The sequence below is a fragment of the Pseudopodoces humilis genome, chromosome 33 (assembly GCF_049639895.1).
Source record: "Pseudopodoces humilis isolate 2021_Gansu_Grassland_sample_001 chromosome 33, ASM4963989v1, whole genome shotgun sequence".
Lineage (NCBI taxonomy): Eukaryota > Metazoa > Chordata > Aves > Passeriformes > Paridae > Pseudopodoces > Pseudopodoces humilis.
This window is the reverse complement of record NC_142232.1, coordinates 220393-247024: the sequence shown is the minus strand read 5'-3', so window position 1 is coordinate 247024 and position 26632 is coordinate 220393. Positions and strand designations below refer to the sequence as shown.

The 26632-nt window shown below is 53.3% G+C and overlaps 1 protein-coding gene and 2 pseudogenes across 1 annotated transcript; 2 read left to right on the top strand and 1 right to left on the bottom strand.

Moving 5' to 3' along the window:
- LOC148182310 (uncharacterized) overlaps positions 1-17546 on the bottom strand; it is a 27669-nt pseudogene extending 10123 nt beyond the window's left edge.
- Positions 1-26632, top strand: part of LOC148182306 (uncharacterized) — a 702689-nt pseudogene that overhangs the window by 554866 nt on the left and 121191 nt on the right.
- Positions 18940-26290, top strand: LOC102110368 (serine/threonine-protein kinase PAK 3-like). Its single transcript, XM_088068908.1, has 11 exons — positions 18940-19036; positions 19493-19530; positions 19937-20162; positions 20625-20688; positions 21529-21577; positions 22595-22704; positions 23470-23587; positions 23980-24079; positions 24499-24695; positions 25598-25735; positions 26194-26290. The coding sequence occupies exons 1-11, from the start codon at positions 18940-18942 to the stop codon at positions 26281-26283; spliced, it is 1227 nt and encodes a 408-aa protein (XP_087925034.1). The 3' UTR covers positions 26284-26290.

Sequence of the window (26632 nt, the reverse complement as noted above, 5' to 3'; positions counted from 1 at the left end):
TTTGAGAATGCACTTTCATCTCTGTGCCAATTGTTTTTTTTCCTCTTCCAGCGTTCCTTGTTGATGGAGATCTCTGGCTGGTGATGGAATACATGGATGGAGGAACTTTGCAGGACGTTGTTCAGACAGACACGCATGGCTGAAGGAGAGATGGCAGCTGTCAGTCAGGAGGTGAGGGATCCTGCTTGTGCTTCCCATTGGCTGGGACACCATGGTCCTTCCAAAGAGGCTGTGAGAAACAGAGTGGCTCCCATGCTTCAGGCCTTTGTTTCTGTGTGTGTTTTTATGGAGCTGGAGAGGAAAGAGAGCCTCTGAAGTGAATGGCCCTGCAAATATCACTGCATTTCTACTCTGTTTCTTGTCTTTTTTTTCCTGCTGTTGTGGTACTCTTTGTCTTTTTTGGATTGATTTTGCTGTTCTCCCAGCATTGCCTTGAACCTTTTGCCTGGAAGCCTGTCCTGTCCACTGCACTCCTGGGCTTCTGTCAGAGCAAAGGTTGTTGCGCTGGCAGAAATTCTAAACTGTCCTTTCTTGTGTGGTGATATATTCCAGGCCACTGATTTTTTTTCCCCTCGTGTTTTCTTGTTGTTCTCCTCAGTGTCTGCAGGGGCCCCTGGATTTCCCTCCATTCCAACCGGGTGATTCCACCGAGATCTGAAGAGCTTCCCAACATCCTTTTCTTGGGAATGGACGGCTCTGTCCCAAAGCTTTGGGGGGTGTTCCTGGCCCAGGCACGGCGCTCCCGGGGTGCGGGCTGTGGGGCTTGGCTTCCCAGTGAGGGGCGGCCCCCCCCCCCAAGCCACCCCACAAGTTGCTGCTGGTGGCCACTGCCCCCCGGCCCCTGCCCCTGCCAGCTGAGGAGCGGCCGCCCCGTGCAGAGAGCTCAGGAGAGGAGCAGGTGTCAGGAGTTGCCTTTTCTCTGGGTATGGCCCTCCCAGAGGGGGCAGGAGTTGCAATCCTAAAGCTTCCCAAAAGGAAATCAGTAAAAAAACCCAAGCATGGAAAGCTGAGGGCTTCCTTTAAGGGTTCCAGTTCCATCTTTCCTTGCCTACACCCCTGAGGACTTTTCCAGCTGGATTCAGCACTGCATTCCCCAGACCTGAGAGTGGGAATCTTTTGGCTTGGTTTCCTCCATTGCAAGCTGCCTTTGACAGTGCTTGTTTCTGTCCCCTCAGCTGATTTTGGCCTCTCTCTGCGCTTCAGCTTCAGCCCTGAGCAGGACCAGTGCAGCTTCCATGGGTGGGCAACTGCCTCACTGGATGGCCCCAGAAGTTGTGACCAGTTTTCCTTACGGCCCCAAGTTGGACATCTGGTCCTTTGGGCAATTGTTGGACCATCGAGATGGTGGAAAGGAGAAAACCCTCCCTACTTTCCCAAGCCAAACGGGGGGCCGCCATGGTAAAGAGGCAAAATTCTTCCCAGGTTTTTTGGGGGGGGGCCCCAAAACCCCCAAACCCCCCCCCCCCAAAGCCCCCCCCCCCCAAAAACCCCCCCCCCCCCCAAAAAAAACCCCCCCCCCCCCCCCCCAAAACCCCCCCCCAACCCCCCTTTTGCGGGGCCCCCGGGGCCCCCCCCCCGGGGGGGAGGAAGGGGGGGGGCCCCAGGGGTTTTTTAAAACCCCCCCCGGGGGGGGGGAAAATTTTTTTTTTTTTTTTGGGGGTTTAAGGGGGGGGAAACCTTTAAAACCAAAAAAAAGGGAAAAAAAAAATTTTTTTTTTGGGTTTTTTTAACTTTTTCCCCTTTTTTTTAAGGGGGGGTTTTGTTTTTTCCCCCAACTTTTTTTTTTTTTTGGGGGGGGGGCCCCCCAAATAAACCCCCCGGGGGCCCCCTGGCCCCCCTTTTGGGGAAACCTTGGGGGTTTTTTTTTTTTTTGGGGGTTTTTGGTTCCCCTTTTCGCCGGGGGGGCATTTCCCCTTTTTGGGGGAAGGGTTTTTTCCCCGGGGGGGGGGGGAAAACCCCCCCCCCAAAAAGGGGGGCCCCCCGGAAAGGGGGAAAAAAAAATTTGGGGGGAAAAAAATTTGGGGGAAAAGGGGAGGGGGGAAAAAAAGAAAAAAAATTTAAATTTTTTTTTAAAAAGGGGGAAAAAAAAACCCCCCCCCCCGGGGGGGGAAAAATTTCTAAATTTGGGGAAAAATTTTTTTTTAAAAAATTTTTAAAACCCGGGGGGAAAATCCCCCCAAAAATTTTTCAGAAAAAATTTTTTTGTTTTTTTAAAAAAAAACCCCCCCCCCCCAAAAACCCCAAAAACCCAAAAAATTTTTTGGGGTTTTTTTTGAAGGGTTTTTTGGGGAAAAAAACCCCCCCCCCTTTTCCCCCCCAAAACCCAAAAATTTTTTTTTAAAAATTTTAAAAAAGGGTTTTTTTTTTTTTTTTTGGTTTTTTTTTTTAAAAAAAAAAAATTTTAAAAATTTTGGTTTTTTCCCCCCCCTTTTTTTTTTTTCTCCCCCGAGGGGGCCCCCCCAAAAAAAAAAAGGGGGGGGTTGAAAAAAACCCCCCTTTTTCCGGGGGGTGTGGGGGAAAAAATTTTTTTTTTTTTTTCCCCCCTTTTTGGGGGCCCCCCCCCCCAAAAAAACCCCCGGGTTTTTTTAAAAAAAAAAAACCCCCCCGGGGCCCTTTTGAAAAACCCCAAAAATGGGCCAAAAGGGGGGGGGGAAAAAAGGGGGGGGGTTTTTTTGGGGGTCCTTTTGGGGCCCCCCAAAAAAAAAGGGAAAAAACCCCCTTTTTTTTTTTTGGGCCCCCTTGGGGTTGGCCCCCGGGGGTTTTTTTGGGGAAGGGGGTGCAATTTACTGAGTGTCAGTGGCACTGCAGAGATGCATTTGATGTAAGAATCCTTTGAAATAACACAGGCAAACCACACTGACTCTTGAAAATGGCCTGTAAATATGGTGTCTGTAATTTGGAGAAGCAAAATGGGCTATTTCTGATGGAGGGTTCCTACTGACAAAGTCAGCCAATGCAATGGGCTCTGAAGGCAAGATCATTTGGATGTTGCAATGGCTGTGGCCTTGCACCAGGGTTTGGGTTTTTTTGGCTGGCCCAGAAGAATGAGCTGTGAGCAGCAGCAGCATCTCTGGCCAGGGAGGAAAGTGCCCGGGGAGCTGGGGCAGAGAAAGCGGGCTGGATGTGAGCACTTGTGGGTGTGGAGGAAGCTGTCAGAGCGCTGTGTTTGCTTTTCCTGCAGGCCCGCGCTCTGATCCTGCAGCAGAACGGGACCCCGCAGCTGCAGGAGCCCAGGCGCCTGTCGGCTCTGCTGCGGGACTTCCTCGAGTGCAGCCTGGAGCCGGACGAGGAGCGGCGCTTCTCTGCCCAGGAAGCTGCTGCAGGTGAATGCCAAGCGGCTGCGGGGAAACGGCAGCGCCAGGGAGGGCTTTTCTTGTGGGGCCCCCCTCCCATCATCTCCAGTCCCGCTGCCTTTCACACGCAAAGCAAGCAGAATCCTCGCCTGCTTTGGCTTGGCAGGCTCCTGTCAAGCTCATCTGGACCTGGTGCCCCGTCACGAGCGGGGACATCTTCAAGCACATCAGGTGGCTCAGAGCCCTGCCTGACCCGAGCCTGGATGTTTCCAGGGAGGAGGCACCTCCCGCATCTCTGGGCTCCCTCTGTCAGTGTTTCCCCACTCTCCTGCTACAGCAATTCTTCTTGAGATCTAATCTGAGCCTGCTTCCCTCTCTTGACTTTCAAACCATTCCCCTTTGTCCTGTTGCAACAGAACCTGTGAGGAACTTGAGTCTGGAAAGTAACAGTTCATTTCTTTCTTTTTTATCCCTTGGGCAGCACCCATTTTTGTCATCAGCCAAGCCTCTCTCCAGCCTGACCCCTCTGATCACTGCAGCAAAGCAACTGAGGGAGCAGCGGAGGAGGAGATGAAGCTCAGGAGGACAGCCTTTTGTTACAGTAGTTAGGACAAGTAGTTAGTAATGTTAGTTAGCACTGTGAGTTAGTTAGGGTAGTTAGGACAGCCTGTTTGTTCTGGCAGTTATTTGAATAAAATCTCTGTTAAACCTCCAGTCCCTTGAGGTGTCCTGTCCTTCTCCCGCTGTGACTCAGCTGCCCGGAGCACTGCGAGGGGAGAGCGGGCCCAGCCTCGCCCAGAGCTGAGCCCCAGCAGAGCCTGGCAGAGCCCAGAGCAGCCTCGGCATCTGCAGAGTCAGCCTGGAAGGAGGCGCTTGGAGCCTTCTGGGCTGCAGCCGGCTCTTGCTTACAAACTGTGTGCGCTGGAAAATGCCTCTGGTTCTGCGGGAGGGCAGAAGGGGCCCGGGGAAGGCCCAAGTGCTCCATGCAAGGGAAAATCCTGCCCTGTGTTTGTGATAAATAACTATGTTGTTGTTGTTGACCTTCGCTATTATGTGTTGGCTTTTCCAAATTATTATAATCACAACGATTTTGATATAGCACAGTTTGTAATCACTTTTACCTGCTTTTGATATAGTAGTGTTATAAATGACTTTCAAATTTCCAAACAATCAAATTTAATTAATTGATAACATAGTTTAATAAATTGGATACAAAATAATAAAAGAATACAATCTATTAAAAGAATACAGTTTAGTAAAAAAGAGATACAATTTAGTAGATATATTCAGATACATATTTATATATATATATGTATATATGAATATCATTGGCCAGTGGTTACAAATGGTTAAGGCATAAGCAAAACCGACCGGGGTGTAGGGGGGTCATCTCACCTCACGTATGAAACAAAGCACTTCAAGCTAAACTTATATACTGTATACTTATACTATATTCATTAATGTTTCCCATAAGTTTCCTCCTTTTTCTGATTTTACTGACCATTTATTTTCTAAATTACATCCTGTACCTTAATTTTGATGTGTAACATCTGCAAAGGGGTACATCTGCTTTGTAACACTAATTCTTAATCGTTTCTAATAATAACTTTAATAACGGTTGCAATTTAGTTATCACGAATCAATTCCATTCATTACACTGGGAATGGGGAACCCCTGCACTTCCATTTCCAGGCGAACCCCCCTTCCTGGGCACAAAGACTCTCCATGAATGTTCATTTCGGGACACCGGGATCCCCTGGTACCCCCTTCCCCGGCCCCAAAAACCCTGCACCCCTTATCTGGAACCTGGAATCTCCTGAACCCCCATTCTCGGGAATGGAAACCTCCCAGAACCCCCATTCCTGGGCACCAGGACCCCCCTGAACCTCCATTTTCAGGCACCGGGACCCCTTGAACCCCAGAACATAGGAAGGGACCCCCCTGAACTCCCATTCCGCTGCAGCAGGACCCCCGTGCACCCCTGTATCCAGGACTGGAACCCTCCCAAACCCTCCATCCTCCCACCCTGGGACCCCCCTGCAGCCGAGCCAGGGACCGGCCTGGCCCGGCAGGCCCCGCTGTACAAGGCTCAGCGAGCCCTCCCAGGGCTCTCCCACTGCAGAGGTAAATCAGGGAGAAGTGCCAGCTGACCAGCCCTGCTGGGGAGACGTGTATCCAAAATGAGAATGGATCCCCCAAAACCACAGCTCTTCCTTTTAAACAGAAAAGGGGGAGATGTTGTGGTGTGTTTTTGTTTGATTAAAGTTTGAAGTTGTTTGTATAAGTGGTTTGTTCTGTTACTCCTCTGCTTTGTTGGTTTAACCCAAAGTTATCTCCTCCCCTGCCCTGCCCATCATTGTATCCCAACCCCTTTTTCCAGTCCCTTCCCTATCAATCTTGTCCACCCTGCCCCTTGTTCCCAAATGTTCCCTGTCAATCCTGCCTTATGCCAACCCCCTGCTTGGACGTCCCCTTTGGAAATCCCCTAATCCACAGCACCCCATTGGTCCATGTGTCCTATTCCCCTCCCCAGGATATCCCTCACTGGTTGAAGTTTTGTATCCACCCCTGAACCCTCCCCATATATAAATTGCTGTACACTTGAATTCTGTGTCTTTTGTCTCTGGACCCTTGGGAGATTAAAGCTTTCCCTTAAATCCAATACAAAAACCAAAAAAAAAAAAACCTTCCCCCCATTCTTGCCTCCACACTGTGTCTGACAGCTGTTAAGTGCTGTAGAGCATTGCTCTAAGCCACACCTCAGGTCATCCTGCTCCTGAGGTGTGTTCCACTCCCGGTGTGGAGCTGAGGAAGAGCTGACCGGCCTTGGCACCATTTAACACCCAGCTGATCCCAGTGTGTCCCCAGTCTCTCCCAGTGCCCATCCCTGCGTGTCCATCTCGCTGCTGCCCTTGAGCTGGAGCCAGCAGCTCCTGGTGCTGCTGGAAACCGCCCCCGGCAATGCGGGCTCAGCTCCAGCTGCCAGGTGGAGCACGTCAGCCTGGAGCACCCCCTGAGCCGGCACTGGGGCACGGCCCGGCCCCCACAGCGCTGGGGGCAGCGGGGGAGGCACTGGGGACCTGGGAGGGGGATTGGGGTGTGCTGGGAAGAACTGGGAGGGAGTTTGAGATGGCATGGTTTAAACTGGGGACTGGATTGAGGTGCTTAGGATGGCTGGGAAGGGGTTTGAAGGATGTTGGGGAGGGTGGGATGAGGTTCTGGGGGTCCTGGTGGACACTGGGAGGGAGTTTGGGGGTGCTGGGTGTCACTGGGAGGGATTTGAGTGAGCCTGGAGGAGCTGGAAGGAGATTGGGGATTGGAAAGCAGAGATTGGGATGAGGTTGGTTGTGCTGGGAAGAGACTGGGAGGAGTCTTGATGAGTCCTGGTGGGGCTGGGAAGGGACTGGGAGAGGGTTTGGGGGTCCAGGGGTAGTGGGGAGAAATTGGGAGGGGGCTGTGGGATCCTGAGAGGAACAGGAGGGGCTCTGGTGAGTCCTGGGGAGAGACTGGCAGTGATTTACCAAAATAGCAATATTGATCTGGTATCAGCATCAATCTGTTAATGGACAAAAAAACCTCTCCAACAGTTTAAAGTTACAAAGTGAATGTTTAATCACAGCACTGGTCGAGTGCAGGAGTCACCCCTTAATATGCACTGCAAGTTGACAAAAGATTCCAGTGTCTGTTTATTTACAAAAGTCTTAAATATCCAAAATACTAATACAAATTAATACTAATGCATATGCATAATGCTAACACTTCCCATTCCCCAGGTTTGGTGAAAATGCATGGTAATGATTTAAAAAGTCATTATGCCTGTGTGGTGGGCTCTGTAATTTGAGGAGGGGGTCGTTTTGGCATGTAGGGGTCATCAAGAGATGAAGGAAAACCGCTCTTCCTTACTCTCACATTTCTACCTTTACAATGGTTGACATTACAAATGACATTTGGTACAACTCCAGTTTCCTCCCTTGTGACTTTGAAATGGGTTTCCAGATGTAAGGTCTGTGATCTTCCTGAACCCGTTTATCAATTTCTCTTTTCACATTATAAGCACAGCTGAAGAAACTTACAATGGAAAGTAATTTTTTACCTAAGTTCAAGATTCATTATCTCAAATCCTGCTTCTCACTTAAATCATTAACTCCAACTAATTCCAGCAAGTCCTATCTCTAGCCATAATCTCTAATTTTTCTAAAATTCTTAATTGTTTAAAATTAGTGACTCCAAAAGAGGTCTCAGAGGGTCCTGGGTGGGCTGGGGGAGACTGGGAGGGTCCTTGGAGGAGGTTGGGATGTCTGTGAGAAGTTTTGGGGATCCTGACCCCGGCAGTTGCCCCAGGGATGCGTGAAATGCCACCCACAGCAAGATGCTGATGGGGATCAGGGGCTCCATGTTGGGCTTCATCTGCCTGGCACTGGGGCTCGGCTTCTGCCTGCACAGGAAGGTGAGGGGGGGTCACAGGGGTCATGTCCTTCCCCCCCCACAGAGCGTGTGTGCTCCCCTCAGGGCCCCCAAGCCCGGTGTCACCCCCTTTTCTCTGCCCACACAACTCATGAGTCAAAATGTTCTCGAGGATGGAAAGTCAACAATTCCCATTGTCATTCTGTATCCTGTTGGATTTTCATTCCCCTGCTTTCATCCAGGTACCTACAAGGAGCCAGGAAGATGTGGAGCCTCCCAGCCAGGTGTCTTCCCAACACAGATCACCAGGACCACGGATCACCAGGGCTCTGCCCAACGGGGGTCACTGGGGATCATCCAACGCCGATCCTCCCATGGGGGATGGAGCTGGAGCAGCGCACGAAGCTCTTCCCGCACTCGGGGCACTCGCAGGGCTTCCCTTACTGGTGCCTCCGTTGGTGTCGGGACAAGTGAGAGCTCTGTGAGAAGCTCTTCCCACACTGGGGACACTCGTAGGGCCTCTCCCCAGTGTGGATGCGCTGGTGGACGGTGAGGTTACCGTTGCGGTTGAAGCTCTTCCCACAGTCGGGGCAGTGGAAGGGCCTCTCGTCTGTGTGAATCCGCTCATGTTGGAGGACATTGGAGCTGGTCTGAAACCTCTTCCCACACTGGGGACACTCGTAGGGCTTGTCCCCAGTGTGGATGAGCTGGTGTTTTCTCAGGTAGGAGCTCCATCCAAAGCTCTTCCCACATTCCAAGCAGGTGTAGGGCCGTTCCCCCGTGTGGATCACCTGGTGTGTCATCAGGTAAGATGTGTTGGTGAAGCTCTTCCCACATTTCCCACACTCATAGGGTCGTTCCCCAGTGTGGATCCTCTGGTGTTTCCTCAGGATGGAGCTCTGGCTGAAGCTCTTCCCACATTCCCCACACTCGTAGGGCTTTTCCCCAGTGTGGGTCACCTGGTGCTGGATCAGGTGGGAGCTCTTTCTGAAGCCCTTCCCACATTCCAAGCACTTGTGGGGCTTCTCCCCCAGCTCTGAGCTCCGGCTGGATCTCTGGCCGTGTTCCTGGCACTGGGGGGATCTTTCCTCCTCGCAGCTCCCTGGACTGGGTTTGCAGACCCTCCTCGTGCGGGATCTCTGGGCCTTTTTCTTCTCTTCCATCTCAACAGAGTTTGGGAACGTAAAATCCTGGTTGGGGAGAAAAAAACAACAGGAGAGCGCCTTGGACTGGGGTTTCCTCCTTGCTCAGGTTCATCTCAGAAATTCATTGGGCATCTTGTGTCTATAATAACCTCCAGGACACAAAGATTCGGCCCAAATATCCTCCAAACATCAAAACAGATCCATATCTAATTAAACAATGAGATTCATTTAAAACCCCCTGCAGAATAGAAAGGTTCAGCCCTCACAAGAAACCAAAGCACCAACATTTAGCCCAATAAAGCTCAGAAACACCAAGATTCAGCCCCATAAAAATTATGAATGCCCCTCCCCAGTCACCTGCCACATTTACCAGGGGGGAGAAATGCTCCTGGGGCTGGGGTAGCTGCAGAGACAGGGATGAACTTTGTGCTGCTTCCTCTTTGTGCTCCTCTACCCCCTGTGTCCCTGCTCTATCCTCACACTTCTCCCTCCAACCTCCTCTTTCTCTGCACAACCCCAGGTACATATTTTGACCATTTTGTTCTTCAGCCCTGCTTCTCCTTCCCTTCTCCTCCTGCCCCCAGGCCCAGCACCCACTGCCGCCTCCCTCTTCCCCCCCAGTCCCACAGCATCCCACCGCAGGGGCACGGATGGAGCTGGGCCAGCTCGGCCTGGGGCAGCGCTGGGCTCTCGGCCGCTTCCGCCCGCACTCGCTCCCCACTGCAGCCGCTCCCGCCACCACAGCGCGGGGGGGCCCGGCCTTGGCGCTCCCCCCTCCCACCTCCCCAAATTCCCCTCAAGGGGGGCGCCAAGGCCCGGGGGGGAGGGGCGCAGCTGGGCTCCAGCTGGGCAACGCTGGCAGCTGCGGCTCTGCCTGGACACTGATGAGTCATCAGCGCCGCGCGCTCTGATTGGCTCAGCCCTGCCTGAGCCCTGCGCCTGCACCAAGGGGGGACACCCTGCTCCAGGGGGGATGGCCCCAAAACGGGGGAACCCCAGCAAAGGAAGAACAACAAAGGCTCTTTACAAACTGATCCCGTCAACCTCATTGCACATAGGGCCAGGGACGTGGACATAAGGAAGTGACAGGAGGAGCCATCAGCTGCAGAAAATGTTATTAATTGATGACACAGACTGCTGCTCAGCCAAGGTCCTGCTAAATTCATCAGCTTCCAGAAGAACAACAAAGACTTAACACAGCCATCAATATCGTTAGCTATACAAAAGTGGGGAGCATATTAAGGGGGTGTGTAGGAGGTGCATTGGGAAGTCTGTACCTCTCCAGGACTTCAGTCAATGGGGAAAGGGAGAGGGAGATGTGACCAAGAAAATTAGGATGAAAAGGAGGCTGTGTCTGCCAACAATTGGAGAGACACCAGAGACACCATGGGAAATGTCCCATGGCCTCTCCCTTTTTTATGAATGAAATTACTTTTACAAGACTCCTCTGTCTTCCTTGTGGACAGAAACCTCTGGGGATGTCAGTTTTTCCACACACCTTGGGGCTCCTCCGCAATTCCTTCCACCGTCCGGGCCGGCGGGCAGTGAGTGCAGCTGAAGGTGCCTCACCCAGTTTGGGGGATCGGCTCCCTCGGCTGGCGGCGGCACCGGGGATTGATTGGGTACCCGAGAGTGAGCAGGAGACAGACGAGTGACGGATCAGGGGGGCTCTCAAGAGTCGGCAGGGAGAGAGCACTGAAAATCTCAGCAGTGACTCCAGTGGCATCTTCGGGGAGTAAACATGGCAGGGCACCCAGGGAGGGGACAAAAGGGAAAGCCACAATGGGGTCCCAGCCAAAGGGATGAGGATCCCAAAATATCTCTCAAGGGTCCCTTGGGAGCATGTGGAGGTCGTTTGCACATTCTCCCAGAGGGAATTAAGGACATGGACACCCAGGGGGGCAATAAGGGAAGTCCAGAAGGGATTTAGACAACAGGGGATGGATGGTGTTGGTGTGCTGGGAAGGGATTGGCTGAAGGGGAGTGTGCAGGAATGTACTTAAGGCAAGAAGCAGCAGGAGCAATCCATGGGGTAAGAAAAATGAAGATGGAAAAGAAGAGAAGAATAAAATACTGAGGATTGGGATGTTTTTCAGAAGGGTCTTATCCTCAGAATTTGCCAGCTGACTCAGATCCTTTGTATCCCAGTTTTCCAGGCCAGGAAAAGAAGGAGGTCAGGATTTCAGGGGGTTTCTCTGAGCTGGGAGCGGCAGGAGCGGGCGCAGAGCTGCGGCACCGGGAGCACGGGCTGGGGGCCTGTGGGGAGCTGTGGGGCCGGGCCGGGGCTGTGGGGCAGCCGGGGCTCAGCGCCGGGCGCTGCCTGAGCCCAGCACCCCCCGGGCAGGGCCGGCAGTGGCCCCCGGCCCCCAGGAGGCTGCGGGACGCCCCGGCCGCTGCCCGGCCCCGTGGAGCTGCCGGCCCTGCCCGCCGGGGGGGCCGCCTTTGGACACTGCGGCAGGACAGGGACCGGCTCTGGGATACGGGCTGGGGAGGGGAGCCTCAGCACAGCGAGCACGAGGAAGGAACAGCTCAGAAATGGGGATTAGACCTGCAAGGATCCAGATGATCTTTTAAGCATTTCCTGGTGGGTCCCTGGAGAAAGGAAGGATTTTGCAGAAAGCTCAGCAGCTGCCACAGGATGAGCACCCCCAGGCACTGAGGGGGGCTGCAGCAGGGCCAGAAGAAGCCCCTGCAGCACTTGCTCACAAAGGCTCAGCAGCTGAATGCAGCAAGGGATGAGCAAAAGGCCAAGCTGAAGGCAAAGGCCATGGCACAGTTCCTACAGCCCCTGAGGGATCAAGCCCAGGGCCCAAGGGGGCCCCAGCACCCAGGGGACACCCTCGGCCACAAGCACCTGGCACAGGCATTGCCCTCCTGGCCAGGGGACAGCCCACCCAAACAGCCCCTGGCAAGGAATCAGCCTTCCAGCTGCAGGGCACAAGGACACTGCAAGCACAGACAGGAGCACCCTCAGCACGAGCAAGTCCAGCCCTTGATGGACACGGATTCTTAGCGGTGGCACAGCTCCCATTCCACCAGGGACCCACCACACTGCAGCCCTTGGGAACATTCAGGGTGGCTCTGGATCCAGAGGAGACCTTTCCTGATGGACACAGGGGCCTCTCCATCCACTCGGAATCTTACACCTAAAGGGAGTAAATTATTATGGAATATCTTAATAATTAAGGCAATAACTGAGAAACATGAGCAGGTGTGTTTTATTCAGCCACTATTAACCAATGTGGGGGATGTGTCTAAATGCAGGAATTTTTATTTGCTCACAATTGTGATTGTAATTTACTGAGAAGGGATTTGATGGCTAAATTGGGAATGCAAATTAACGATGCAAAAGGTGATACAGAGGCTGATTCTGTTGTACCTCTGTGTCAAATGTCTGGCAGAGCCTAGGCTGAAGTGAACCCACAAGTGTGGGCAGCCCCAGGGAAATGGGCAAAATTAGATATGGAGGAGCCTCTCCAAATTTCCCTGAAGCAACCAGGACAAGAGATGCAGAAAAGCAATCCCCTGTTCCAAGGGAGGGAAGGAAGGGCTCACAGCCTGTCTGTGAGTCCTGCTCAAGGCACGGCTTTGGGAGCCAGGGATGGCTCCCTAGAATGCTCCTATCCTGCCAAACAAGAAATCCAATGGAATCCACAGAATGCTGCAGGACCCAAGAAGAAGAAATGAGATGATGAAACCGAGGCACCCCACAGGCTCAGATCCTTACACCATCCTGAACCAGGTGCCCTCCTCACACTGCTGCCATTCAGAACTTGATGCAAAAGATGCTTTCTGGGGATCTGCCAACTTCCAGAGGATGCAAACACAATTCTGCCTTGGGCTGGCAACAAGAGGTAGAAGGGAAAATGCTCAAGACATGGACGGTCCTTCTGCAGGGATGCACGGAAGCACCGGCCTGACTGGGGCAAGCCCTGCAGGAAATATCAAAGGAATTGACCTCACCCCCAGGGACTGGCTTAATGCAGGATGTGGATGACTTGATCCAGTCAGGAGGACAAGGAGAAGAGGTAGAGGAAGCCTCTGTGAAATGGCTTCATTTGCAGGCTAAAAAGCAGCTTTGAGTATCTGAAAAAAATATGCAAATGGTGGAGAAAATGTTTAAATATTTGGGACCTATTTTGACGGAAGTTTGTATTGTATTGACCCTGAGAGGGTTCAGGGAATCTCAGAAATAATGTTACCCAGGACTAAAATGGAGCTTGAATAATTCTTACAATTAACAGGGAATTGCAGGAGCTGGATTGAGGATTCTCTCTTCTAGCCAGAACATTCTGTGAATTTTTAACCCCCAGATAGCCTCAATGTTATGGGTTGGACATAACAAAGAGAATAAAACTTAACAAAATGAAAAAAATAAAATGATTGATGCCCCAGCCATGGCTCTTCCAGACTCAGAAATCTGAATTGGAAGGGAATATTAAACAGGCCACCCCTGAGCCTGCACTGAAGGCAACGCAGCAGCAGCCAGGGCTCCCCAGCGGGGGAAGCCCCTGGGCCTGCCCACAGATCCTCTGCTCAAATCCTCGGCCTGGGCACCCTCCTTTGCCATCTCCAGCCACTGCGGGACAATCCTTGCTCTCACTCTTGCAGCTTCAGGCCTTTCTGTGCCTGCCCTCGCCACAGCTGCTGGGGAAGGCACCGGGACAATTCCACTCTGCCTCTCAATTCCACTCACACTCTGCCCTGCCTGGGATTAGCTGCTGGCAAAATAGACCAACTTTAAAATGGCTTCAAATCTTATTTCTCTGGTCACACTAGGTTTGCCTTTGCCTTGGGGAAAGGAATTTTAATCTTTCTTTTCCACCACTCAGCAGAGATGAAATTAACATCTCAACACACTGGGAATAGCCCAGAAGATTCCCACCAAGATAACGACCATCAACAAAACATCAACACCCAGCAGCAAACATCAACCAACATCTACCCCAGACACTGCCCCAGGCACAGCTGGAGACACCTGGTCTGGAAAAGGCTGAGCAGGAAATCCAGGAGTGCCCACCTAATTCACATCACAGGCACAGAAATCCGGGTGCAACAGGAAACCAAATCCTAACAACTCCACACCTTCAAACCAATGAACATTAAACCAATGGATTTCTACAGGGTCAGAGTGTATGAATTTAGAAAAATCTAGTCAAACTCACGTGTCATGTATTGATTTTCTGTGCACACCCAGCTGAAGTGTGCATGAAATTATTCCTTTTGCACATTCTGGCCACAATCAAGTAACACATTATTTCTCTAAAGACATTGTTGAGGACTTTTGCTTTTCACAGTTTCAGTGAAAAGATTACACAGTTAGAATAATATTTTGTAATAATTTTACTTCTATATTGTCGGTTCTGTTTGGGCCAGTTGTGTGAGAATCAGTTTTTAGTCCTAGGAGAATAAAAAGAAAACACTTGATTTCTTTCTCATTTTTGTTTTCTATTTGTACTTGACTCTTAGTCATGACTAAATAATGGTATGAGTTTTTCGATGTTCACCTATAAGCTGCACTTTGAAAAATAGAAGAGCTTTAAAGTTGGTGCTTTAACACATAAACAGTTATTAGAATATTGTTTAAAAAAAATAAACAGCAGATCTGTGGGGGGCCACTTGTGAGTCACGGGATGTCTGCCCTGGAAGAGAAGCTTTGTTCCAGGCAGCCAGGAGAGGAGATTTAGAAATGCAAATTAACACTGATGGCCCAAAGCCTGCACAATGGCCCAGGGGCTTCCTACCTGCAGGAGGAATTGGGCTGATTCCAAGAAGAAAAAGCAGAGGCAATGAGTGAATCTGCTTGGAGATAGAGCCAGGGACTTGTACATAAGGCAACAATGGGAGAAACCATCAGTTTCAGAAAATGCTACTAATTGACAAGGACTGCTGCTCAGACCAAGTCCCAATACATTCCTGAACTTCCAGAAGAACAAACACTTCACAGAGCCAGGAATATCGGATGTTATACAAAAAGGACATGCAGCAGGCGGATCGGGAAGGCTGAACCTTCCAAGCACCTCCGCCAGTGTTGGGCAAGGGCCGGGAAAATCAGGACAAAAACGAGGCCGCGTCCTCCAACACCTGGAGAGAGCGCATGGCAAATGCCCCATGGCCTCTCCCTTTGGGCAGCAATAAAGTCACTCGCACACCACTCCTCTGCCTCCTTTGGCCACACAAACCTCTGGCGCCGGGAATTTTCCCGCCCAGCCCCGGGCCCAGCGCAGCCACCTCCGGCCTCCCGACACGAAGCGGGACGAGCCAGCGCTGCTCCGCCACCGCCTCCTGCCGAGGCCCCAGCGGCAAGGAGACCGCGGGCAGCCGCTCCCGCAGCGCCCTCAGCCCAGGGCCAACACGGGCCGGCCACGGCACAAGCCACCCGCCACAGCCCCCTGCCGCCCCCTCCCGGGCCCGCCGCGGGCCCCGAGCCCCCGCAGAACCGGGCGCGGCTCCCACCTGCGATGGCCGGGGCCGCCTCCGAGCTCCGCCGCCGCCTCACCGGGCTCCGGCCGCTGCTGCCGCCGCTGCCGGGCCCGCACAGACGCTCCGGCAATGGCGGCTCTCCTGCCCCACGGCCGCCCTGGGGGCGCCAGCGGGGCCGGGCTTGTCCCCGCTCTGCCCAATCAGCGCGCGCCAGAACCACGAGTGACGGCAGAAGCAGCCAATCGCAGCCAGCGGCGGGCTCTGCACACGGCACAGCCCCGCCCCGCGCTCTCAGGGCCCGCCCCGGGCTGCGTGAGGGGAAAGGCGGGGATGAGGAACAGCCCTGGAACGGGCCCGGCCCGAGCCGCCATTGAGCTCCCAACACAAACAAAGTTCTCCGCACCTCCCGGCCCGCCTTGCCCAGCCCTGGCTGCTGGGTGCCTCCGGCTCGGCAGGAAGCCCTGGAGCCTCACTTCTCCCACCTCTAATTAGGAGCATCAGTGCATCGCTTTGATTTCCCCCAAAAAGGGAAAACGGCCCCAAACCCCTGTGGATGAGTGGGGGAGGGGAGAGATTTCTTGCAGAAAACTCCCAAAAATACCAAAACCAAAGCGATGTGAGCCGGGACCCCCCCCAGCACCTCTCTGCCGTCCCAGCTGAAGCCCTCGCTGGCTGCTCCAGGCTGGATCGGCACACTGGGAGCACTGGGAAGGGGCCCCGGCTCGGGGCGCAGCCCCCGGGGCAGCCCCACGGCCCCCACGGCAGCTCCAAGGCTCCGCCAGCCGGGATGGAACGTGGGACGGGGAGCAGGGGAAGGGACAGGGCTACTGGCTGCAAGGGAACACGAGGGACACCGGGGGCACTTCACGAGCATTTAATGCAAAAGATAAAATCATAAGGGAGACAAAAGTAACAGCACCTGTAGCACCATAGCACAGGGCCACACAAGGACGTGTCCCACCGCAGTGGGGTGATGCTGGCCCGAGTCCAGGCACCCACCACAGCTGCTCTTTCACTGCCCTCCACAGCCACACAGGGAGAGAAAATTTAACCAAGGGTTCATGAGTTAAGGACCTGGGACCTTTCCTCATCAAACACAGTCACGGGCAAAACAGGAAATATGAATTGAATTTATTGCCAGTAAGCTCAGAGCAGGAGAATAAGAAGACCCTTAAAAGCACCTTCCTTCCACCCCTCCCTCCTTCCAGCTCTGCATCCTAACCTGGCAGTGCAGGGATACAGGGAATGGAGCCATGGTCAGTTCATCTCCCGGGGCTTTTCCTGCTCATCAGGGACAGGAGTCATTCCCCTGCTGCACTCGGGATCTCTCCCACCAGAGAGGTCTCCAGGAACTTCTCCAACCTGAGTCCATTCCATGGGGAGCAGCCCCCTCACAGTGCTGCAGCGTGGGTCACTCTGCCACGGGGTCAGTCCTTCCAGGACAGGCGGCTCCAGCGGGGGCCCCTCTGTCCACAGGTGTCCCCCGGGGTCACAGCCTCATCTCAGGCATTACCCTGCTCAGGCATGGGCTTCTCCAGGGGCTGTGGGGGGATCTCTGCATTCTGGTGAATCTCCAGGGGCAGTCAATCTGCAATTCCCATTGTTGGTCTGTGTTCTGATGGATGTTCCTGCCCCGGTGTTCATCCAGGTGCCCACAGGGAGCCAGGAAGATCTGTTTGGCCAAGGTTGAGCTCTGTGAGAAGCTTTTCCCACACTGGGGACACTCGTAGGGCCTCTCCCCAGTGTGGATGTGCCGGTGCCTGATGAGGGTGCAGTTTTGTGAAGCCCTTCCCACAGTCGGGGCAGCGGAAAAGCCTCTCCTCTGTGTGAATCCACTGATGTTTGATGAGACCTGAGCTCCTTGGAAATCTCTTCCCACACTCAGGATGCACTGGTGTGCCCCGAGGTTGGAGCTCCAGCTGAAGCCCTCTCCATACTCCCCACACGTGTAGGGCTTTTCCCCTGTGTGGATCTTCTGGTGACAAATCAGATTGGACATCTCAATGAAGCTCTTCCCACATTCCCCACACTTGCTGGGGCATTCTCCTGTGTGGATGTTCTGGTGCCAGATCAGGTGGGAGCTGCGACTGAAGCTCTTCCCACATTCCAAGCACTTGTGGGGCTTCTCCCCACCATGAGTTCTCTCCCCCAGCTCTGAGCTCCGGCTGGATCTCCGGATGCCTTCCTGGCACAGGGGGGATCTTTCCTCCTTGCAGCTCCCTAGGCTGGGTTTGCAGCCCCTCCTCATGCAGGATCTCTGGGGCTTTTCCTCCTCCTCCATCTGGCCATGGCTTGGGAATGACAAATCCTGGTTTGGGGGAGACCAAATTGGGAGTGCCGTGGAGTAGAGGCTCCTCCTGCCCAAGTCCATGTCTAGAGCTCAGCAGGAGTCTTGTGGCCATGATAATCTCCAAAATATCAACATTCAGCTTCAAAAAACTCCCCAGGAGTTCCCCATCTCTCGTCTTTGCACTTTTGGGCTTCCAGAGGTTTCACTTCCCTGGGATGATAGGGGTCCAAGGGCTCCAGGGGTTCCCCCTTCTCTGGGGTCCTCCTTAGCGATGATCCAGGGGCTTTTGGGGGTCCATGGGGTCCCTTCTCCCCTGATGCTCTGCTTTGAGATCCCAGGGATCCCAGGAGTCTCTCCTCTCCAGGCTCCCACCTCTCCAAGCTGCTGGGGTCCCCCAGCTCTGTGATCGCCCCTCTCTGCTCTCCCCACTCTGGGGGTCCCAGGGGTTCCTCTCCTCTGCTCTCCCGGGGGTCCCCAGGACCAATGTCCTCCCCCAGCCAATACTGGGCAATGGCCACGTGGACCCCAAAGATCCCCCAAGGGGCTCAGCTTTGGGGTCCTGCAAGATCCAAACCTACACACACAGAGAAAAAAAACCTGCCAGGGACACCAGACAATATTTGGGGCTCAATTCCTCAATCTACGAATTCCAAACACACCCCAATAAAAAGACCCTCTCAGGGACCCCCTGGCAGATTTGGGACCAGCTCCCCCTCCCTGCTCACCTGCAGGATGAGGTGGGGGCGATGGGCCCGTGGCCGGGGGTGCTGCAGACACAGGGGACACTGGAACCTCCAGCTTCTCCTTCTATTCCTGTTCCTGCTCCTCCTTTTCCTTTCTCCTTCCTCCTGCTCCTCCTCCTTCCTAATCCCACCTCCTCCCCAGTTCCTGCCTTCTGTATATTTAGAGTGGAGAACCTTGCTTGTTTTTAGAACTAGAACAAAGATTCCAGATGGAACAAGCCTTGCTGGTTTTATTCAGCAGTATCAGTGATTACAGGTCATGTTTGCTTTGGTTTGGTCCTGTCCTCGTTCCTCCTCAGTGCTCAGGCTGGCCTATGGGGTGTCCTTGTTTGCTGCATTTTCGGAGTTCCTCTTGGATCCTTTGGGCAATAGGCTGTGCCCTGGGAGGATTCTTTGTGCTCCTTTGTGACACAGGAGAAGCTTCCAGGCGGTTTTTGCGTGAGCGGCTGCTGTGGTGTCACAGGAACGTTGCCACGTCCCCGTGGTGTTCCCGTTGCTGTGGGACACGGAGGCCTCAGTGTCCAGAGCGGCTCTGGGCGCCTGCTCGTTGCCAGAGGATCCTCCTGCCCGAGGCATTCTCAGCAGCCAGCCCAGCCCCTGGCAGGTGTCCTTCTGTGCTTGCAGGGGTACAGTCTGCAGACATGTGCAGCGCAGCCAAAATGATGCAGCAAGTGGTTGCTGCAGTTGGCACTCTGTTCTCTGTGGCTTATTCGGGGTATTTTTTAACCCACTTGGCACGTAAGTTGAGGTTTTCCCTCGGTGCAGCATCTGTGGCTTTGGGCTTGCTGTGTGCTTTCTGTTCTTCCACTGGAACTGAGTTGACTCTGTAACCAAATTGCCATGAGGACACGGTTGGTTTGGGAGAGCTCCTGCCAGCAGCTGCAGCTGAAAAAGGGGGTGTCTGCAGCCAGCGGGGCGTGCACAGCATTTGCAATGAGGCCTGGGGGGGTTCTGTTCCCTCAAGCGGGGAGTCTGTGGCAGCGGAGCCTGGAACTCCCTCCGTTTGCTGCTCCAGCCAAGAGCTGACACAGCCCAGTGTTTTGTGCTGCTCTCTTGCTTGCTGTGTGAAGGGCCTGTGGCTCCTGGAGGGATGCTGTGAAAGCAAAATGCTCTCTCGGGCTTGCCTTGCTCATTTCCCACCACAGGCAGTTTTTTCCTAACAACATCTGGTTCACGTTCCCTCTCCCGTTGCAGGGCACCTCACGCGTGGATCCCGAGCAGCTCCTCCTTCGGTGAGTGGGAAAGGAAGCTTTGGTGTTCAGAATTGTGCAGCAAGTTGTGAGCTCGGCGTGTGGCAGCCGAGTGCCAGCCTGGGAGGCTGAAGGAAAGTTCCTGTCAGTGTCTTTGCAGCAGCAGCAGCAGCAGCAAAGAGATCCCTGGCAGTTTTCTCTGTTTCTGTTGAAGAGCTTTTGAAGAGCTGCAGGACTGGTTTTGCAGGCAGAAGATTGCTTGCTGGCTTTAGCCATGGTGGAAAATGGAATTCCCAACAGTAAGTGGCAATGTTGACTTTAGCCCATTGTTAGTTTGGACAGCTCTGAACCCTATTTCTGCTTAGTGCAGCTGGATGTGTAGCTGAGGATAAAGAAGGTGATAACTGAGATAGAACTTCCCGTCCCTCACGCTCCCGTCTGTCCACAGGGCACCAAAGCAGCATCAGCACCTCCTCTGGCTCCCTCTGCTTGCAAAGAGGAGGCCAAAGAGGAGGAAGAGAGCAGTGAACTTCCCGCTGTTCTGGGAGACGAGGGCGAACACCCCGCGGTTTGGGAATACAACGGCGAGGCTCCCGCGGTGTGGGACAAGGACAGTGGACATCTCCCGGTGTGGGACGAGGACGGTGGACATCCTGTGGCTTGGGAAGAGGAGGGTGAACATCTTCCAGCATGGGAAGTCGATGGAGAACATCCCGCGGCTTGGAAAGATGATGGTGAACCTGCAGCATTTTGGGAAGAGGACAGAGAAGCTGCAGAGTTTTGGGAAGAGGATGGAGAACCTCCCTCTGCTCCTGAAGAGGACACTGAAGCTCCCTGTGCTGCAGGATCCTGGGCTGAACATTCTGACAGCAGCACAGCCCTGCAGCCAGAGGGGAGAGGGGAGTGGAGCCTGATGCAGCTGAGTACGTCTGCTCTGTTCCTGTGTGCCAGAGCAGGGTGCTGTGTGTGTGTCTCAGCATCAGCTGCACCCAGGGTTGCTCTGCTCTGCAGCTGAATGGCACAGGGTCATTTATTGTCCTTCCCCAGCTGAGAGCAAGGGGCTCCCGGCCCCAGGGAGTGGGGCTGCATTCTGGCTCTCATCTGAGAGGGAGCATCTTCCACGTGGTTTCTTTCAGGGAACACCGTGAGCGTGGGGGAGCCTGCCGAGAAATACCTGGAACTGGAGCAGATTGGCCAAGGGTAAGTGCAAGGCAGTTACTTCTGCACAAGCAGGGCCCAGGTATTTTGCTGGTGCAGGATCCAGTGAGAAGTCAGGAGAGCTCCAAACCCCTTCAGACACTGGGGTACGATGCTGCTGTCTCTCAGTGCTGATCAGAATTGATAACTGTGGTCAGAAGGCACCGTCAAAGGCCCCTGAGGCTGGCAGTGTCCTGTCTGCAGCAAGGAGCGGGACCTGGAAGATCTTCTGTCCCTGGAATTGGATTGCCTAAAAGAGCAACTCACCATGTGGTGACTGTGACTGTCAGAAAAAACAGTTCTCAAGAAGATTTCTTTTAAATATTTTGTTTCAAAAATTATCCATCAGTCAGGATTATCAACACAATGGTTTAGAAACAGAAACCAGAGATGAACTAATAAGAGCTCTTTTCAGCACAGGTAGCAGACCCCATACATTCAGTAACAGACACAGAGCTGCTGCACTCGAGGGGAAAATGCATCACCTGCCTGCTGGCAGGGCCCTTGGGGATCCTGCAGGTCTCAGGCAGGAAATATATAAAGGATGAAATACATTCTTTTCCAGTTCTTTAGACACCCACCCCCACCTCAGGTTTTGAACTGAAGGAATTCAGTGTGGACATTTGGGATTTCCTCCAGCCCTTTTCCTTTGTGTTGGGCCTCAGTTTTCTCTTGCACACCTTGCATGGCAGAGGGCTGGTGGCTGCTGTGCTGTTGTTTGAAGGGTGGATGCACTCGGGTGTTTTGTGAACGCTGCAGGCAGCAGAGATCTCCTGTCTGGGCTGGCTTTCACTGCCAGGGCCTAAAGCGCTGCTTCTTTCTTCTCTGCTGTTTTGTCTCCAGGGCTTTTGGAACTGTTTCCAAAGGACTCGACAGGGCCACTGGAGGAGAGGTCAGTGTCAACACGCCCAGCACGTCTGGCAGCTCTCGAGGGCTTTCCCCTCTGCTGGGAGCTGTGGCTGGAGCTGTGGGGCCCAGCAGAGCTTTCCTGCACAGGCTGCTCCTCTGAAGGCAGAGCAGTGTCAGCCTGCAGAGCACAGCTGGGACAGACTTGGTCCTTCTCAAGTGCCCAAAGGAAGGCAAGGAGGGCAGTGGTGTCTGTCAGAGCAGGACACGCTGGCCTTTTCTTCATGTCTAAAAGTGTGAATGCATCAGCTGGTGGAGACTGAGGCCCAATTTACCTTCTTCCCATCCTCGGACAGGAACACTATTTAGCAGTTTTATCATCCTGAGTTTCATCAGGATACCTCAAAGCCTAATTAAGGAGAGATTCTGCTTGTTTGGGGTTTTAGTCCTACTGCAGCTATTCCCACAGAGCCAGGGAGAGAAATGAGAAGATGGATGTCCAGAGCAAAGCTCTCTCCTAAACCCTGCAGCCGTGTTTGGGTCTGGTGTCAGTGACAGCTGTGACAGGGATTATCTGAGCAATGGATGTGCACGTTTGCTTTGTTGTGCTATCCCAAACAGAGCAGGGACATTTGAAATCATGGCCAAATGCCATAGAATTGCTAAAGGGTAATTGCTAAAGGGTTCCTGGCTGTTTTGCTCTGTGTGCACAGAAACAGAATTACCTCCTGCTTGCAAAATGTGTTGGAATAATAATCCTAAGAGTGCTGAGGCCATTTGAGAAGACTGTAGGTGCAGAGAATCTTGTTAGAGCTTTGAGGCTGACAGCTGAGGCACCATTTCTGCAGAGCTTACAGAGCCAAATGTCTCTGGCCATGAGTCCTGTAACAGCCCCAGCGAGCAGAGCAATGGGCTGTGGGAATGGCACTTGCTGAGCTCTGGTGTCCCATCCCAAGGCAGTTTGGCACAGCCCGGCTCGGTCGCTCCAAAAAGACTCGCTCCGTGTTTGCTGTGGCCTCCTGCCACAGACTCCTCCAGTGAAAGGTCTGCAATGTCCCTTCAGGTGGCCATCAAGAAAATGAGTCTGAGAGGGCAGAACAGGGAACAAGCTGTGAATGAGGTCGTGGTCCTGAAGGACAAGAAGAACCCCAACATTGTCAACTCTTTGGACAGGTGAGTGCTTCAGGTCTTCTCCCGTGCATGGGCCCTGTGTTCATCTTTCCTGGCATCCCTGGTCTGTAGCCTGTTCTGAAAATGCCTGACCCGGCCATATCTTCCCAGAACAACAGCCTGGCAGTTCACTCCTTCCATGTGCTTTTGTTGCTTTGCTTTGGCTTTTTCTTCAACTTGACCCCATTTGCTGTGTTTTACAGCAAGTGCTGAGAAACCCTGGTAGAAATTATTTTCCTTGGCTTCTTCTTCCCAGCCCTTTCCCATTGCTGCGGATGTCAGGAAGACCAGGTTCTTGTTTCCAGAAATGCCTCATTTGCCCATTTTTCAATGGCCTTGCCTATTTCTGAAGGGACTTTGTGCAAGGTTTTCCAAGCATTTGACTGCTTTTGCCCCAAGTGCTGCACAGCCTCCTCCCCTGGATAACTCTGGAAGTTGTGTTGCCTCGTTCCAGAGGGAATGGTGGAACTGATGAGTTCAGATGCTGAAGCAGCTGGGGGCAAGTGTTGTGGTTCCACATTGAGCTGGGCTGTTGCTAAAGTGCATTTTTCACCTGCTTGCCATCTAAGGCCTCTCCTTTCTCCCGGGTGCCTCCTTCTCCTTTAGACTGTGCAGATTCCAAGGCCTGTGCAGCCTGGCAGGAATGTCTCTCCATCTGATTCTGTCCTCATTGACAAGTGACCTGGGAACAAAACTCCAGTCCAGGCTTTTCCCTGGGGGAATTGAGCAATGCACATTCATCTCTGTGCCATTGTTTTCCTCTTCCAGCTTCCTTGTTGATGGAGATCTCTGGCTGGTGATGGAATACATGGATGGAGGAACTTTGCAGGACGTTGTCAGACAGACACGCATGGCTGAAGGAGAGATGGCAGCTGTCAGTCAGGAGGTGAGGGATCCTGCTTGTGCTTCCCATGGCTGGGACACCATGGTCCTTCCAAAGAGGCTGTGAGAACAGAGTGGCTCCATGCTCAGGCCTTTGTTTCTGTGATGTTTTTATGAGCTGGAGAGGAAAGAGCCTCTGAAGTGAATGGCCTGCAAATATCACTGCATTTCTACTCTGTTCTTGTCTCCTTTCCTGCTGTTGTGGTACTCTCTGTCTTTTCTGGATTTGATTTGCTGTTCTCAGCATTGCCTTGAACCTTTTGCCTGGAGCTTGTCTGCACTGCACTCCTGGGCTGTCAGAGCAAAGTTGCTGCTGGCAGAATTCTAAACTGTCCTTTCTTGTGTGATATATTCCGGCCACTGATTTTTTCCCTCGTGTTTCTTGTTGTCTCTCAGTGTCTGCAGGGCCTGGATTTCCTCCATTCCAACCGGGTGATCCACCGAGATCTGAAGAGCTCCAACATCCTTCTGGGAATGGACGGCTCTGTCAAGCTGGGTGGGTGTTCCTGGCCAGGCACGGCGCTCCCGGGGTGCGGCTGTGGGGCTGCTTCCCAGTGAGGGCCAGAGCCCCACAAGTGCTGCTGGTGGCACTGCCCGGCCCCTGCTGCCAGCTGAGAGCGGCTGCCCCGTGCAGAGAGCTCAGGAGAGGAGCAGGGTGTCAGGAGTGCCTTTGCTCTGGGTATGGCCCTCCCAGAGGGGCAGGAGTTGCAATCTAAAGCTTCAAAGGAAATCAGTAAAAGCCAAGCATGAAAGCTGAGGGCTTCTTTAAGGGTCCAGTTCCATCTTTCCTTGCCTACAGCCCTGAGGACTTTTCCAGCTGGATTCAGCACTGCATTCTCAGACTGAGAGTGGGGAATCTTTGTGCTTGGTTTCCTCATTGCAGCTGCCTTTGACAGTGCTTGTTTCTGTCCTCAGCTGATTTTGGCCTCTGCGCTCAGCTCAGCCCTGAGCAGGACCAGTGCAGCTCCATGGTGGGCACTGCTCACTGGATGGCCCCAGAAGTTGTGACCAGTTCTCCTTACGGCCCCAAGGTGGACATCTGGTCCTTTGGCATTGTGACCATCGAGATGGTGGAAGGAGAACCTCCTTACTTCCAGCAAACGGGGGCCATGGTAAGAGGCAAATTCTCCAGGCTTTGCAGAGGCCTGTGAGCACAGGGTGACCCTGCACTGGGAGGAGCAGCTGGAGGTTTCTGCACATCGCGAAGGGGAATTCCCACAGCACCTGAGCCTGAACACAGACAAATATTCTGCAGTCTCCAGCAACAATTTGCTTTGGGATTTAAGTTGTTGCAGCTCTTGTGAGGATGACCCAAATACATGAAGCAAGTGCATCAGCTCTAATGTTGTCTTGCAGAAAACCCCAAACCAACCCCAACACCCAAACCCAACAAGTTTTCTGAAGGAGTTTCTAAAAGAGGTTTTGTGAGATGAACTCCCCCCTGGCTCTTCTCACTGGGAAACTTGTCTACAACATGAAGATGATTGTTTAACATCCCCACAGTCTAACATATTTCTTTCCTAGTCCAAGCTACTTTCTCTGTGTCACCACACCTGAGCTTTCAGCCACACAAACCTGCTGTTCCTTGCCTGGCAGTTTCTGGCATGGGGCATCAGGAATGCATTTACTTGAGTGTCAGTGGCACTGCAGAGATGCATTTGATGTAAGAATCCTTTGAAATAACACAGGCAGACCACACTGACTCTTGAAAATGGCCTGTAAATATGGTGTCTGTATTTGGAGAAGCAAAATGGGCTATTTTTGATGGAGGTTCCTACTGACAAAGTCAGCCAATGCAATGGGCTCTGAAGGCAAGATCATTTGGATGTTGCAATGGCTGTGGCTGCACCAGGGTTTGGGTTTTTTGGCTGGCCCAGAAGAATGAGCTGTGAGCAGCAGCATCTCTGCCAGGGAGGAAAGTGCCCGGGGAGCTGGGGCAGAGAAAGCGGGCTGGATGTGAGCACTTGTGGGTGTGGAGGAAGCTGTCAGAGCGCTGTGTTTGCTTTTCCTGCAGGCCCGCGCTCTGATCCGGCAGAACGGGACCCCGCAGCTGCAGGAGCCCAGGCGCCTGTCGGCTCTGCTGCGGGACTTCCTCGAGTGCAGCCTGGAGCCGGACGAGGAGCGGCGCTTCTCTGCCCAGGAGCTGCTGCAGGTGAATGCCAAGCGGCGCTGCGGGGGAAACGGCAGCGCCAGGGAGGGCTTTTCTTGTGGGGCCCCCCTCCCATCATCTCCAGTCCCGCTGCTTTTCACACGCAAAGCAAGCAGAATCCTCGCCTGCTTTGGCTTGGCAGGCTCCTGTCGAGCTCATCTGGACCTGGTGCCCCGCCACGAGCGAGCGGGGACATCTTCAAGCACATCAGGTGGCTCAGAGCCCTGCCTGACCCGAGCCTGGATGTTTCCAGGGAGGAGGCACCTCCCGCATCTCTGGGCTCCCTCTGTCAGTGTTTCCCCACTCTCCTGCTACAGCAATTCTTCTTTAGATCTAATCTGAGCCTGCTTCCCTCTCTTGACTTTCAAACCATTCCCCTTTGTCCTGTTGCAACAGAGCCTGTGAGGAACTTGAGTCTGGAAAGTAACAGTTCATTTCTTTCTTTTTTATCCCTTGGGCAGCACCCATTTTTGTCATCAGCCAAGCCTCTCTCCAGCCTGACCCCTCTGATCACTGCAGCAAAGCAACTGAGGGAGCAGCGGAGGAGATGAAGCACAGGAGGCCAGCTTTTCGTTATAGTAGTTAGAAGAAGAAGTTAGTTATGGTAGTTAGTACTGCTAGTTAGTTAGGGTAGTTAGGACAGCCTGTTTGTTCTGGCAGTTATTTGAATAAAATCTCTGTTAAACCTCCAGTCCCTTGAGGTGTCCTGTCCTTCTCCCGCTGTGACTCAGCTGCCCGGAGCACTGCGAGGGGAGAGCGGGCCCAGCCTCGCCCAGAGCTGAGCCCCAGCAGAGCCTGGCAGAGCCCAGAGCAGCCTCGGCATCTGCAGAGTCAGCCTGGAAGGAGGCGCTTGGAGCCTTCTGGGCTGCAGCCGGCTCTTGCTTACAAACTGTGTGCGCT

Coding starts and splice junctions, on each gene's coding strand:
- LOC102110368 (XM_088068908.1), top strand. CDS start 18,940: ATGTGCAGCGCAGCCAAAATGATGCAGCAAGTGGTTGCTGCAGTTGGC. Junction 20,689..21,528: donor CTGGAGCAGATTGGCCAAGG/GTAAGTGCAAGG, acceptor TTTTGTCTCCAG/GGCTTTTGGAACTGTTTCCA. Junction 24,080..24,498: donor GGACGGCTCTGTCAAGCTGG/GTGGGTGTTCCT, acceptor TTCTGTCCTCAG/CTGATTTTGGCCTCTGCGCT.